The sequence below is a fragment of the Lagopus leucura genome, unplaced genomic scaffold (assembly GCF_019238085.1).
Source record: "Lagopus leucura isolate 7727_CA_CO unplaced genomic scaffold, USGS_WTPT01 Super-Scaffold_100012, whole genome shotgun sequence".
In the NCBI taxonomy this organism is placed as follows: domain Eukaryota; kingdom Metazoa; phylum Chordata; class Aves; order Galliformes; family Phasianidae; genus Lagopus; species Lagopus leucura.
The window spans coordinates 8,192,965-8,208,182 of NW_024962267.1; the positions used below are offsets into that span (position 1 = coordinate 8,192,965).

General features: G+C 40.5%; 1 protein-coding gene across 12 annotated transcripts in view; it reads right to left on the reverse strand.

Moving 5' to 3' along the window:
* The window catches only part of PIKFYVE (phosphoinositide kinase, FYVE-type zinc finger containing), a 62,946-nt gene that overhangs the window by 29,281 nt on the left and 18,447 nt on the right, over positions 1-15,218 (reverse strand). For 10 of the 12 annotated variants that reach the window (XR_006179605.1, XR_006179604.1, XM_042874596.1 and 7 more), the window contains 8 exons: positions 13,734-13,891; positions 12,625-12,736; positions 10,907-11,054; positions 10,266-10,433; positions 4,529-4,591; positions 2,416-2,545; positions 1,459-1,639; positions 114-188 (listed from right to left, as the gene is read on the reverse strand). Coding sequence is in view for 10 of the 12 variants with exons in the window: in XM_042874596.1 (XP_042730530.1) it covers positions 114-188; positions 1,459-1,639; positions 2,416-2,545; positions 4,529-4,591; positions 10,266-10,433; positions 10,907-11,054; positions 12,625-12,736; positions 13,734-13,891 (1,035 nt within the window). In the remaining 2 variants the exon portion in view is untranslated. The remainder of the gene's footprint in view (positions 1-113; positions 189-1,458; positions 1,640-2,415; positions 2,546-4,528; positions 4,592-10,265; positions 10,434-10,906; positions 11,055-12,624; positions 12,737-13,733; positions 13,892-15,218) is intronic. The other 2 variants (XM_042874599.1, XM_042874597.1) reach the window with 1 other exon arrangement.

Sequence of the window (15,218 nt, forward strand, 5' to 3'; positions counted from 1 at the left end):
TGCTTCTGAGCTCAACAAACTGGAGAAAGTGTTGAGAGCAGCATATAACACAAAAGAAAGTCACAGCACACTTCTCTTCAGCACATTCTACTGCCAGCACTTGAACAAGTTACCTTCTTATGTGCAACATTCTTAGTGCATACAAATCCATTCACCACCATGGAGTCAAACTTCTTTCCACCAGGGATCTAACAGAGCAAAGGAAGTTGAACACTTTAATATTGTTAAACATTTCAATAATTTTTAGACATTGTAAACCTAAAAGAACAGCCATTGTGGCTAGCACACAAGCTTTGTCTACATCCTTAGTTATCAGATTAAAGATCATACACTGTCATGCTGGGCACAAAACTCTTTGTCAGAATCGTGGAAACTAAGGACAAAAGCATGAAAACAGGTATTAAGTTCCAGGACATCCAGGCCCCTCCTAAAAGACACTTATTTATGAAATCAAACATACCCTGGAAAGTAATGAGGAAACTCAAGTTCTACAGGCCATAGGGAGCACATGCATCTGTACAAACCATTTTCACTAGTCACAAACAAGAATGATGATAGAAAAGAACAAACCTCTACCTACTGCTCAAACATAAATGAGTATTGTGCCAACAGTCACAACCAACCACAGGAGCAATAGACAACACGAAACAAGTTCCTGAATAAGATGTTTCATTTAGTGGCATGTGAAGACACCTATGAGAGCTTTCATCTCTGAACATTTGATTTTTTTCAAACTGGGTTTCAAGAGAGGCAGCATCAGTTGTTTCTGCTTCAAGAGATGCTACAGAATTGCTCTCCTCATATTTCATCTTGCTTCCCAACAAAAGAGGCCTCCCAGGGCAAACTTCTACCATGCAAAAATAAGCCTGAGCCTATGAGCTTCAAGTCACACTACTTTCCTGGAGGTTAGTTTCACATCAGCTTCTCAGAAAAAGCTCTACCTGCCACAACTCCAGCCTTACAGTTCAACAATGACATCACTGGGACACCTGGTAAAACTGGATGCACCCTCCCTGCCAATCAAGTTTTCCTCTGGGAAGAAAGTCATTGTACTTCACATCCAGCAAGTTAAATCCTCCATAATGGGAAGTCACAGGCCAATAGATTGCCACACAGAGTTTTGCAAGCTACTTATACTGTGCTAAGTACCTCCATAATCTCAGTACAAACCAAGTAGAAGCCAGGAAAGGAAGCAAGTCATTACAGAGGTGCTACTCTTTGCTAATTTCTGCGGCCTAAAGCCTGAAAGAACAGGTCAGCTCCAGGGCATTAAAGCACCTTTTGCATAACTCTTTCTGTACAAATTTTCCTAGAACTTCACACTATTCAAAGGCCAGAAGAACCAATTACACCACTGGACAAGCTGAGTGTAGAGGTGACAACCCTTCCCTCGAAACAATGAGTGCTGCCAGAAGCTTCACCTTTTGTCTTTCCCTACACCCAGTGCGGAAAACTTACTTTTTTGATGTGGACAAACTGGCGGATATCCATGTCATCATCTCTGTTCTTGACATCAGGTCTTACAGTTTGAACTACCTGACAGACCACAGGTACAATGATATCCCTCCATGACAGTGACAGCGACTCATTGTACAGAAGTTGCTGAAGCAGCGCCATCATGTGGTTGTGGTTAGCAGAGCTGAGTTCAAAAAAAAGTCATGTTCCAAAAGTTAATTACTTAATATTTACAAAACAGGAAGTCATCTGAAGATATGGATCTTAGAAATATTTACAGTCAACTCTCTTCTCTTTCACTTTAGCAGACACACACTGCTCCAAAAGTAATGCCTCTTATTTTATTATGTTGACCCACAATGTCAAACAGATGTTGGTCACAGAGCAGTAGAGACTGAACCTTCCCATCAATATTCCATGACATTTTGTTGCCATGAGACAGATGGCAGCAGAGAAAATGGTGTCTCACACTGAAATAAGTATGAAGCAAAGATCTGTCATTGAATTCCTCCATGGGGAAAAAAATGGCATTCTGACACTTGCTGAGTGCTTATGGAGATCAAACAGTGGATGTGAGTGCAAAGAGGTGGTGAGTGCTGCATTTCAACAGTGGCATCAATTACGAGAAAGACAAGCCACGTTCCAAATAGCCATACCCAGTTGTCACATCACAAAATGAAGAGCATCTCAATTGACATTAATCGGCCAGTGATGGCGACTATGTTTAAAAGTGGTGCTTTCTAGCTAAGAAATCGCTCTAACATTTTCGTTCTCTTTGTATCCATTGTAGTTTCCACAGAAATAAATAGGAGGCATTACTTTTGGAGCAACCCACATAAAACCACAGAAAAGAGCAAAAATATCCACAGAAGATAGAGTCCCACTAAAAACTAGCAGAACAAGAGGGCTTCCAGAATTGTTACTCAAGATATGAAAATTCTTTTTCTTGGTTTTTCTTACAGCAGCCTTTCCATGGCTTGTTTCTCCCCATTCTCTTCTCTCAGCAGATCCAGGTTGCTGTGGTGCCAGCCTAGCGGTGTGAAAAAGAGTTCTTTGGACTTCTCCTCCACCCTCCTGTTGAATAATGATTCTGCAAGAGACAAGCCAACTTTGTTAATATAAGGTCACAGCTGAAAGACTACTTTGAAAATGAAAGAATTTACCAGGGCATAAGTCTAAGCTTCTTGAAAGCCGGAGTTTGAGCTAGGAGTCATGGTAACATGCTATAAACAATTTTAAGTGTAACAATAATAAGAGTGCAAAGGAAAAGTGAGTTACTGAAATTCTCATACTGCTAGTACAGCATAAGCAGTTTGCTCTCCTGGAATTAAAATTATTGCAAGAGGAAAAAAAAAAAAGTTACACTGCAGTTCTGCCTATAAATAAGAAGTAAATTCTTAATACTTTACATATCCATAGGCCTTTTCAAATTTAGAATATTGATTAAAGGCACAATAATTTGATCTGCAGATAGCTGCTGCTTTGAAGACATATACAAGTTACCTGCAGTAGAAAGATCAAGTTACACCATTCCGGCTGCAGTACAAATTCCAAAAATATCTTGGTACAGGCCTTGTTTAGCATGTCTCCCAAACATTTTAAAATACTATGCTACCAATAAACCCTGATGTGACTTGTAGTCAGATATCAAACACCACCACTTTGCTACTCAGGTGCAGAGTGAGCTGCTAGCAAGCTGGTTCATCTACCCTATGTCATAGTATTTAACACGACAGAACTATTTTCTCTCACAAGCTTAAGGTTTTCCCATAAAGAAAGCAGCACAAGATTTTCAGAAGTCTCAGCACTTCTTCTCATCCCTTTTTACCTAACCATCACATACACAGCTATCTCTCCACTATGTTAAACAGGATAAGTAAAGCTGCATCCACTGGACACGCTTTTTTTTTTTAATGTCAGCTTAAACATTTAAACATCTCTAAATGTCAGTAAAAACTGCAGTCATTACTGGTTTTGGAAAGAGTAAACAAGTTTCAGCTGTGCAGAATAGTTCCTGCTTGATGGGAGCAACTGCTACTTTCAATCACTGCAATGTGTAGCATATCCATAAAACCGTTCTCTAGGATCACAGGCTATTTCTCTGTGCTTTGAAAGAGTTACAAAGCTACTTCCCACACAGGCATTACAATATTCCACATTAGAACTTCCTCAATTTTATATAACGGCTAACTATATTGTAAATCATTCATGCTAGTAGTATACAACTTCTCACTGGCAAGCATGTAATCTTTTAGAGTTCAAGCAAAAAACAATTGCATTATCTGAATGCAAAATCCTCATACAATAACCTGAAGAGAACTGAAAAAGACACTTTAAAAATAGCAATTTACTTCTTCTAGACACTCAGTGCTCAAAATTATCTGCATAGAATAGCAGAAGTTAAGTAGGGATTTTCCCTTCCCCCCCTCTGCTGCAGAAGTTCAGTTAAAAACTAAGCATGATTTCAGCCAAACTCTTCACTTTGCTGGATGCACAGACACCAGGATTTCCCCAGTTATTTCCTCTTCTTCTCCAAGCTCACTACAATCAACAGCATCAAATGGAAAAAAAAAAATCCCACAAGTAAGGCTGATTACAAAATTGGAAGGCACAGTTTTAAAATTCAGAACTGTGGCTGATTGTCTTTCATTACAGAAGTAGCAGTATTGGTGATGAGGAACCCAGAAAGTTTTAAGAGATTAAGCCTTGAACTGTTCTGTAGGAGTGTATTTCATTGTATTACATCTCCATTTGCTTGCAAAGGAAGTTAGAACTGGCATCTGTTATACAAGATTGTGGGTGAGTAAATTACGAACAAAAAGTGATAAAACCTGCCACTGAGACTTACTTTAAAAAAATTAAAAGAAAGATAACAAAAGAGTTATTTTGATTGAAGAAATTTGAGAAGGAATTTGAGTTTGAAAAAGCTTTAAAAGACAATACAGCCCATATGCCAGTTCTGCCCAAAGTAACTTCAGTTCATAAAGTGCCAACGCTCTATTGAAGGAGTAGTAAAGAATTTTCACATTATATTACAGCACACAACAGCAACATTTGAAATTTTTCCTCTTACCTTTAATGAAAGCATCACTTATAGAGAACATCTGCTGCCCTCCGTTGTCAGGATTCAAGTACTCTGAAAGAAGAGAGAAGAGGGAGATAGGCGGAGACAAATGACAGGTTACACTGGTGTGCCCATATAATTACGATGTGCACGCCCACACCAGAAGCAGCAGCATTACTCATCTAAACATTTAGTCACTAATTTAGCAACAGCTTGATGAGTGGTCAAGACAAGAATATCCTCTCGTTCTCGTTCTATCAACAAGTTCTAGGAAGACAATTTATTACTGTATTACCATGGGAACAAAGTGAAAATGAACACAGACTGAACTGACATTTAAGAGTCTGTTCTTCCTATTGACACTTAAAGAAATAAAAAAAAAAATAGTGATAATCTGAATATACTTGTTGCAAGCTGCAAAAACACCATGGGAACGACCTCCACATGCTCATCTAAAAATACAGCTTCAGGAGGCATTTTGATCATACATTCCAGTAAATATTATGGTATTATCAGACTCAGTGAAAGATCAGCTGTAAGATTTATCTTACACAGTGAAGGGAACAAAAAGCAGCCTGCCTTTTGAGAGAGAGAAGTCTGAAGCCTAAAATAGTTTAAAGTGTTTTGAAGAATCCAGGCATAAAAAGGTAGACTTCCAGTAACTGAGGAAAGTGAGAGTTACACATTGTCCTTCACATTTGGGAAACAGGACAAAGCTCTATCTGCTATACCTCTTTACTGGATCAACAAAAAAATATCAATGAAATTTCAAGCAGGCTCTGTAGCTGCACAACCTTTGTTTTCTCCAGAGGCCTACTGTGCATTTATTTAGTTTACCTGTTTCTACAAAAAAAGGGACTTCAATGGAAAAACAAGCAGTAGCCAAATTTCTGCATACTATGATGATCCCAAGTCCAAAACCAACCCTCTATCATCTTTCCTGAGAATGGTCCAGACTTGCCACCACAAACAATGCAAAGCAAGGCTTCAGACACCAACAGAAAGCAACAGGAAGTAGACAGTACACGAGCAATCAAAAGCCTCTGAACAGCAGCACTCAAGAGACCCCTTACATGCCAGTATTTCAAACATCTAAGCTTGTCCGCAGTTACCCAGCTGGAAATCAGATAACCAACAGATGATCAGTGTACCAAACATACATGGCAGAACAAGAAGGGGCAAGTATCCCTTGCTGCTCAATAGTTATTTGCAGACTCCTTTCACCTCTCACTTAGATGAAGCATTTAGAGTTAGGTCAAGCCCTAGCTTGCTTATAAGTTGGCTCACCTTCAGCGTTCACCCACAGCGCCACTAGCTAGAGAAAGTCATATCAGACTGTTCCTACGCATGTACACACATACCAACACCTCCTTTTTCAGTCCTTTTCAACCGTACAGCAGCCTCAGGGCAGAAGCTCTTACTGTGAACACACTGAAATTAGATCTGTCGCATAACCCTGACTGACACAGCCAAGGCAGCAGTTATCACCAGCTGAAACTAACCTTGGTTTTGCTCTAGCTAAAGAAGCAGGTAACACCCTCAAATACGAAACACCTCTCATCAATAGTTTCACCTCCTGCAACTTTGCTTCCTTTTATTTCTATTCCAAGACAAGTTTCTAGGCTAGAGATGACACACTCATAGATGCAAGTTTGAGCCACTGAGAGTGGCTAATAGACATTTCTTACAGAGAAGGGATGAGATGAGAAAACCCAGAGAATGTTGTTGCATATTTTGTAGCCCTATCTGCAAGCAGTTAGCTGCCAATTAACTATCCTACATTCCCCCTCATCAAACAAAAAAATACCACCACACACACAGAATATATAAAACCAGAAGTGTAATATTCAAGAGCATTACTGAATGCAAATACCACAACATATACAAATTCACAGGTCTCCACTGGAAACCAACAGGTAGATATTTTAAACATTGTATAGGTTTATTTGCTGTAAGTCTAAACAGACCAGCCATAACTCACAGGTGTTTTTTTTTTTCTAGATACACAAAGCACACATACATCCAGAGACAGCCACTAAAATCTGTGGTATATATCTAAAAGGGCTCTGACAGCAGGACTCTAAGCCTTGGCAAATAATAGTGATAAGGAACTGTGTCATTACACAAGGTTCTCTTCTGTTCCCTCTCCTAACTAGATGCTAGCATCTAAAATTACCCAAAATTCCTGCCCTCTCAGGATGTTTGGCTTTAAGGGTATTTAGAAGTTTTCTATGCTGATAATTGTGTGTTTTTAAGCACAGCAATCAAAAGCCACATTTAAAATAAATGAATTAAGTCATTTAATCTCTTCACCCAATCTAAATGCAGAAAGCAATATTGCTTTGTTTCCCATTTCAATACATGCCAGAAAGTACCATTATCTGTGAGTAGATGATATTACAAGTGAGTCACTTACACTCATTTTTAAGATATTACATGCCAGCTGGCTTAGAATCACTAGAATTTCATAGGAGCACACAGAACATTAGTCAGCCTTACACATCATAAGTCCTGCCACCAGATTATATACAAACTGCTGTTATACAACACAGCTAGCTCATCATTGGCCATTGCTTCAAAGCAGCTGACCTCCACAACCAATTTTTTGCATCTCTCTTAATCATTTGAAAAAAAGCTGCTAATCACTTTGATCAAAGTTGAACCTGCATTTCTAGCACTGATGTTTTGTCCCCTCAGTCTGACCCCAATTACTCTAATTTACACAGCTGTGAGGAAATCGAGTGAATAAGCTCAAGATGTGGGGATCATCTTCATCCATTTCCCTTTTTTCTTTCTAAAGAAAATGAAGTCACTGCCTAGTCACCTGGTCTAAGCACAGGACAATTCAGACAAAATCAAGCCACACGTTTGCCTGGCACAGGGAAGTTACTGATCTCTAACACCTACAAACCCAATGTCATGAAATAGTGCTCTGTTACATAGGTCACTCTGAAAATAATGCCTCCTGTTTAGTTCCATAGAAACTACAACTGCTACAAAGAGCACAATAACACTATTTGATAGGGCAACTTCTCAGCTACAGAACACTTTTTTCAACTCATCACCAGTAGCTATGCACTCACTAGTGCTGAACAAAATCCTGCATACCACACTCCAAAATCTGCATGGCCTTCTGGAACATGACTTGTCCTTCAAATCGCAGTCACCATTACTGAAACACACCACCCACCACCTCTTTGTGCTCACATCCACTGTTTGATCTCCACAAATGTTCAACAAGTTTGATAAATCTCAGTGTGTGGCATTTTTTTTTTCACCACAGTAGAATTCAGTGACATATCTTTGCTTCATAACACTTCCATATCAGATGTCATTTTGTCAGACTCCCTCTGCCACCATCAGTCACATGGCAACAAAAGGTCACGGAATATTAGTGGAAAGATTCAACCCCTACTATCATAACGCCAACATCCATCTCTGACATTGCAGGCCAACGTAATAAAATAGGAGGAATTGCTTTAGAGCAGTCCTCTACTAAAATAAGCTTCTATGTAAAATGAAAATGGCTAACCATCTAGTTCTGTCTGATCAGTGTCACTCTGACAATCACTAACACCCTGGAAGGCATCTGTTGCAGAAAATGGCCAGGATCAATCAGAACACAGGGTGAAAGTCTTTGCTTGCACTCATACTTTAATACACTCTGGAACAAAGTTTTAGAAGTCATACATTGTACAGCCCTGGGCACTGCAGAGTTTTGTGACACCTAATTTTTGAAGTCCTTCCTGTAACAAACATCTAAGTACTCAGGAAATTTCTGTTTCCCTATTGCCAGGAAATATATCTTGCTACTCAGGATGTCAGTGGACATTTTAACTTGTTGCACCCTGGTTAGATCTTTCCTATAAAGACTCTGATGATGCAGACATTGTTAGAAAACAATAAAAGACGTGAAATGAGTCTTCTGAATATGCAGAGAAACAGATTTTTTTTTTCAAAAAAATGCAAGAAAACATTTACTTCTCCATCATGTGTTTTAATGACTCATACCTCTACCTTATCTCAGTTCTGGACATTCTGCTGACATTACTCAGGTACCTTTCCCTCTTAAAAGAGGGAAGTATTCAGCTATGAACTATACTCCTAGGAGAATAACCTGGTTAAAAGGCCACACGTTTCAGGAACAGCTAACAAATACTACTCAGCAGAGATCCCAAGATATCACTGTACTGCCGTTATGCATAATTTAAAAGCAAAATTCTCTTTTCACTTCCCTCACTAGTTGCCCTATCTGATGATCTTCCTCAAGCGCTCCATCATTAGAATCTTTTTTTTTTTTTTTTTTTTTTTTTTAAAAAAAAACAAGAGCTTCACTTCTGGTTATTAAAAAACCTTGACTTGGCTGACAAGCTTGTGGAGAAGCAGGGTCTTTTACATTCCCCCTTCATCACACAAAGCTTTTTACATATAAGAACTGAAATGCACAGGAAACCAGAAAATCTGAAATACAGGTTTTCTAACACTACCCTATGCCTAAACTGACTACAGCCTGTTTTAATACCAGCACAGACTAATAAAGATCAACTTGCTACAGCTGTAAACTCTTAAGATGCTGCAACACACCTGGGCCTGGTTCAAGCTCTCTTTAAAAAACCCCCCTTCCAATTAAGAATTCTTTGATAAATTTCTCCCTCTCTACAATATTCCTCCCCTTGCAGATGTATAAACTTCTCATTTGATTAGGGCATGAGCTGGAAACAAGACTGAAGGAAACATCAACAAATTGGTGTCAGTAGTGCTGACAATCTTCCCGTTACAAACCACAGTCAAACTTGAATTTCAAACTTGCTCTACTCCTCTTTGAGATGAGAAGAAGAAAGCATAGATTTGTTTCTGTAAATGTTTTTAGCAAATAGTAGTTACAGTAGGTAATGATAAATGCTCCCTCTAATTTGCCTCACTCTCCATTATCTAACACACTTTGGAAGTCAGCTGTGGCCAGTCCTCCTTCCCACCTCTCCTTAGCTATCACTTCAGTTTCAGAGAATGCAATTCACCTGTGAGAATAAAGGCAAATCTTGTATACTGAGCCACATCAACATAAGGGCTCTGTTAAAACTCCAAGAAAGAATAATTCGCTACAAGTCCCAGTTATCTGTAACATACATAGATCAAACTTGGCCATACCATGTATCAGCATGATTATTTTTCTGCCAAACATAAACTTAAGGTAGGATTAGAAACCAGCAGAAAGCTCATCAAGTTAGTTTTGTTCATTGTTCTTCTGCTTGCTTTTTTCAGTTTCACCTCAAACTGGGAAAGATGAGTATTAAACCAGTATATTCATGGACTACTTTTTCACCCCAGTTAGGCAGACACTGTACGTGTAGGTATGCTCTATTATGTGCATACAGAATCACAGAATTGTAGTGGTTGGAAGGGACCTCTAGAGATCATAGAGACCAACCCCCCTGCCAAAGCAGGTTCCCTAAACCAGGTCACACAGGTAGGCGTCCAGGTGAGACTTGAATATCTACAGCAGGACACCTCATTTCAACTGAAAAGAGAAAGTCACAGAGGAAGTTACACACGCTGCAGAGAAGTTGGTTCAGTGGGACTACTGAGCCTCTTCAGAGGCAAGCATATCAGAACTGCATGCGAGCGCCAGCTAGATATCGCACGTCTCCCTCTGTAAGACAGCTACTCCAGTAGCGCCCAAACAGGTCAGTGTCATTAGGACCCAGCTCTCCATCATGTGCAACTCCAGCCGGTGACTACCTCGTACCTTTTTGGTCGGCAGGGTGAGGGGGCACATGTGGGTACTTGGAGTGCTTCTTGATATGGAAGTTCACGTTGTCCATCTCCACGTTCAGGCTGATGGAGGCGGCTGAATCACTGTCCATTGTGGACTGGAAGCTGCTGACTGAAGTGCGCTTGCTAGGGCTGGCAGAGTCTTTTAGTGTTGGTAAGGGGGAAGATACAGGGAGGAGAAGGGTTCAAACGGGTATCATGAGGGTATCGGAGAGGAGAAAAATTGTCTTTAATACATAAAGACCAGTGTGAAATACTACAGGAAAACAGTATTTTCATAGTTCTTATCTTGATCTGTGCATGCTGACATATTGAGTCAGCATTCTTTAGCGCATTACTATAGGACCAAAGTCAAGGAGAAGTCTGTCTGAGAAAGAGAAGGTAATTTACACGTTTTCCGTCCACTACAAGTATTAAGCTTTATCAGTTTCAGAAAAAACAAAATACCATCAGAAGACACAGGAAGACTAGCTAGGTACTGTTTGCTTATATCCTTACAGCCGCATGCACACGTACACACAAGTAAAGCAAGACATGGCTAAACTACTATGTCCTGAAGGACTAGAGATAGCAGGGAAGAAGACAATTTGAGAACAAAACTTAGCTGAAACTCACTGGCCAAGTTATCTTCTCCTTCATCAGCAATCTGCTCTGTGTCACTGTCATCAAATTTGATGTCTTTGAACCAGGATGGCTCTGAGTGCCCCTCTACAGAGTTCACAGAATCACTGTCTGGAGAGGGGGTTTCTGAAAACTCTGTGCTCTAGTAGGCAAGAAAAAAGGGTGTTAAAATGCAGCTCTGCTGATCCCAGCATATTCATTAAGCATATTCATTAGAAAGCGGCCTGTCACAAACACAAATCAGACATTTTAAAATTCAGAGGATACTCTCAGTGGCCTGAGATGAATTAGTCATAAAAACCATTCCCCCAGCACAAAATAGGAACTGTCTGGAACAAGAAACAAGCATTTCTTTTCATTTCTCATAGTGCCTAGTTTCTTCTTCCTCCACACTTCCGTACGAGTTGTGGCTAAGTGACAGGTTCATTCCACTGCACATTTTCTGTAACCATACCCAGGGAAGCAGTTTTAAACACTTGTTATCTCCAGCAGAAGTGGATGATGGCCGTATTCTGTGCTCAGATTCAGGCAGCTTTTGGTGTAGACATAGTCTAAACCACTGGAGCAACTCTGTGGCTGACCAAAAAGAGAAACTCTAAGCTTCACTCACAAGTCAGGCCCTGCCTGGAGCTACTGAGCCAAAACAAAGCCTGGATATAGTGCCAAGTAACCCAGAGAGAATCTAAGCAATTACAACTAGCCATTCTGATGTCTAGATTCACCCCAAGTATAAATTCTCATTATCGCTCCTTTGGCTACAGCAAGTGCAACAAGCAGCTGAGTTACCAACAGTTTCTCCAGAATCTTGTTTAAGCTGGAAGAAAAGTGATCATATAGAGCTTTCGGCTGATGAGAACTGGCTTTAAACCTGGAATAATATAATGTCTTTGCAAATAGTTACAAACAGATCCACAAGTGTTTGCTAAGTAAGGGTACGCTTTACTAGCAAACTGAGATACCGAGGCCAAGAGCTGAAACACACAATGAAAACATGAAGCTAATGGCTGTAAGCTTGCTAGCTGATGTGTATGGGACAGCTGAGCCATTCTCCTTCGCGAGAAGCTGAAGAACATGGAGGACTCACAACTAAGTGCACGTTTCATTGCAATGAAAAACGGTGGATAGCATCTCCAGTCAGTGGTTTCCTGACTCTTTCTCATCTAGCCAGCCCAATCCGGAAAGCTGGACAGAAACTCCCTCCCAGTCTTGCATCACATGGTTATGGTACTAAATTCCTTATTGCTGCCATCACCAGAGATCAGGAGGTTATCTTATGTTCAAACATAGTATATCCAAAATACTCGGGAAACGTTTAAAGCTCAGTACCAGTAACTGCGTAACAGACACTAAACTATGCACATTATATGCAGCACAGCCGCTAACTGTGGCATTATAAGGCCTCTGGAAAATGCCCACCATGAGAAGTATTGGCCTAAACTGGAGATCCTTTCCTTTTCTGCAGACAGCAATAAGTGCAGCAATTCATCCTCCACAAAGCAAAGCTCCAAAGCGTTCTGTGTAAATGCACCTTCTTCAGGCTTTCAGCCACTAAGGAAAAAGGTGCAGACTCCTCTATACAGGAGAGCTTATTTAGAAAACACACAATGGCTGCAGAGATAATAATTTTCAGATATTCTAGTGAGCAGTCAATAGCAGTAAGAATCTTAACAGTCCTACTCCCCTTCTCCCTCGAGTCAGATTCTCCCTTTTACCTGCAATGGTCGGTACAGGGCATACTCATCTCTGAAGAGCTGATCATGATGACTGACACAATCTAGCCAGCGTCCATCAACTAGTGCTTGCCCAATAGCAATGGCTTGAACCCTGGAAGCATGAGAGCAGAGACATTTTCTGTTTTTAAACACATGGTTTATGGTACAAACATGGTACAAGAGGAAAACGCCGTTTGCTATGACTTTGCACTCCTCTGTATTCCACGCCCATACTTAACTATCATTTTAAAAATGTTGCAAAGGGGCAGAGTGTAATGATTCAAGTATGGACTTAGATGAAGAGACCGCCGGAGCTTTAAAACTGAGATGTCCAATGGACAAGATATACTGTTTGTACTCCTCCAATATCTTTAGCTTGAGTTGCACGCATTGAAGATCTGTGCTAAGTAAGGACACTGGCTCTGTAAATACGAAAGCAAACATAGTTTTATCTCCCTCTTGCATAGTGAAGTACTTCTGATTCTTTATACTTATTTACAGTGTTAAGAGTCAACCATTTCCATGAAAAATTTAGCTGCCAAACACTAATAGTGATCTCAGGCCTCTTTGGAATATCAGTGAACTCAGCAGTCTGCTTTCTTCTAGGCTTGTAAAGGTTGAAATGAATTTTTTTCCCTTCATATCAACAAGGAAATGCTACATGTGGCCAAAAACTCCTTTGTAAAGCTGGGAAGACACACCTCTATGTCGCAAAGCAAGAACCTTCCGCAAGCATATCCAAAACACAAGTAGCATGGTGACCCTGCAAATTGCATTCTGTTTACCAAAATGGAGCACACAGCTCTGAAAAAAAATGTTTTAGGAGAGTCTTTGCAATATGATCACTGTTCTCTGCCCATTTGAGTTGGTAGCTGTTCCATACACTGCCATCCACACCAGCTCTTGAACCAGAGCGCCCCATGCCCTTTTCTGGACCATGAGGAATCAGAATCATACTTGCAGGCAGCAAAGAAACAAAATTCTGATAGCCTTCTTTCTTGCTTTCTTGCAAAGGGGTCTCTCTCTCTGGAATCGAAGTTACCCCACATTACCTCACAACCTTCTGCCAGAATCAGAAGACACCTGTTACCCTAAAGCATCAGGGTTACCTTGTGGTTATGTGTCCATTTCTGATGAGCCAGTTTACCAGCTCTTTTCCCACAATGCAGTTGGGATGTGTCCGCAGCCAGTAGCGATGGTCTTGGAACTCCATCCCACTATTGTGATGGCAGATTTTCTTCCACAGATCTTTCAGCTGGACTGAGTCCTGGACAGGGAGATACACAAGTTACTTAGCAGTCAGACAGCAGCACTTGTTTCAAGAGCATCAGTCTGGGTCCTCAAACTCTCAATCAAGCATCCTCTAGAAACAGGCACAAAAATCTAAGCCATTCTGCTAAACTTACATAAAGGTGCAAAACAAACAGCAGACAAACATGGGATCAGCTCCTTACAACCTTCCTTTATATGAAGTTGGAAACCAAGAAGAAACAAGACAGTTACATTAAGAGTTAAGGGGCTTAGGGTTTTAATGGAGCAAACTTCTCTACCATCTGCAATATACTTATGCTTTCACTTCTGCTCTCTTGCACAAGTCTCAAACCGGGGTGGTGCGTACAAGATCAAGGAAAATTCATCCTTTGGAAGAGGTTTTTTTTTTTCCCCTACACATTCTTTGCTCATCTCAGGTTTTATGAAGCACCCTAGTTTGTGAAGCACCTAGCCCAAACAAAGCAGAAACTTGACATTGCAATACACACTGCCGTATGTATGTATGTATGTACACACACATACACACTTTAGACATTGCTAGCTTCAGCCACTAAATAAAATAAGTTGTGCCCCCTGCCCAACTTAGTTAACTCTCTTGGAAGCTCAAAGTATTTTCCCATCACTTGGAACACTTCAGCCTACATCCTGGTCTTGTTTCAAGGCCTGCTAAACACACATGTCAAATCTTGCTTTGGTTATGCCCCATTCAAACTCAAATGTCAGCTTGCTACCTAGGTCCTTTTGCTCTCCACATGCACCTAGGTTCTGCACAGCACAACCTACTGCTGATGAGATGGAACAACCTGGAAAATACCCTGGTATTATTTTGAGAGCAATAGAACACAGCAAGGGATGGAGAAGAGCCACTGCAGCTCACTTGTTCAAATGCTTCACTCATTCCACCTTTGTGCAACAACAACAGAAGAGCTTTAATGCAACTTTTAATCAATTTCAGCTTTCCAGTTAACTGCCAGATCCGCCTCATTCCACCTTCCCAAGGATGCTCTGTGATCTAAAAGGTGTATTCTGCTTCTGTTACCGGGCTGCTTTTCTGCTATCACCTTCAGCATTGGCTGCCCTGGGCTTCATCTTAGCATCAACGTCGGCAGCTCCACTGCCACACCAGGTAATGTCAAATAGGTCAGCTTCTGAATACACCACAGGATCATAAGATTTGATGCAAGCGGCAATTCAACAATTCATCTGTCTTTTTCGCTTTAACTCACGTGGCAAGTTCAGGAAACTGAACAAACTGGCAAAACACAGTGAACTTTTTCAACTCAAGGATTTTTACCTCTAATTCAGAGAAGTATGTGTTTACT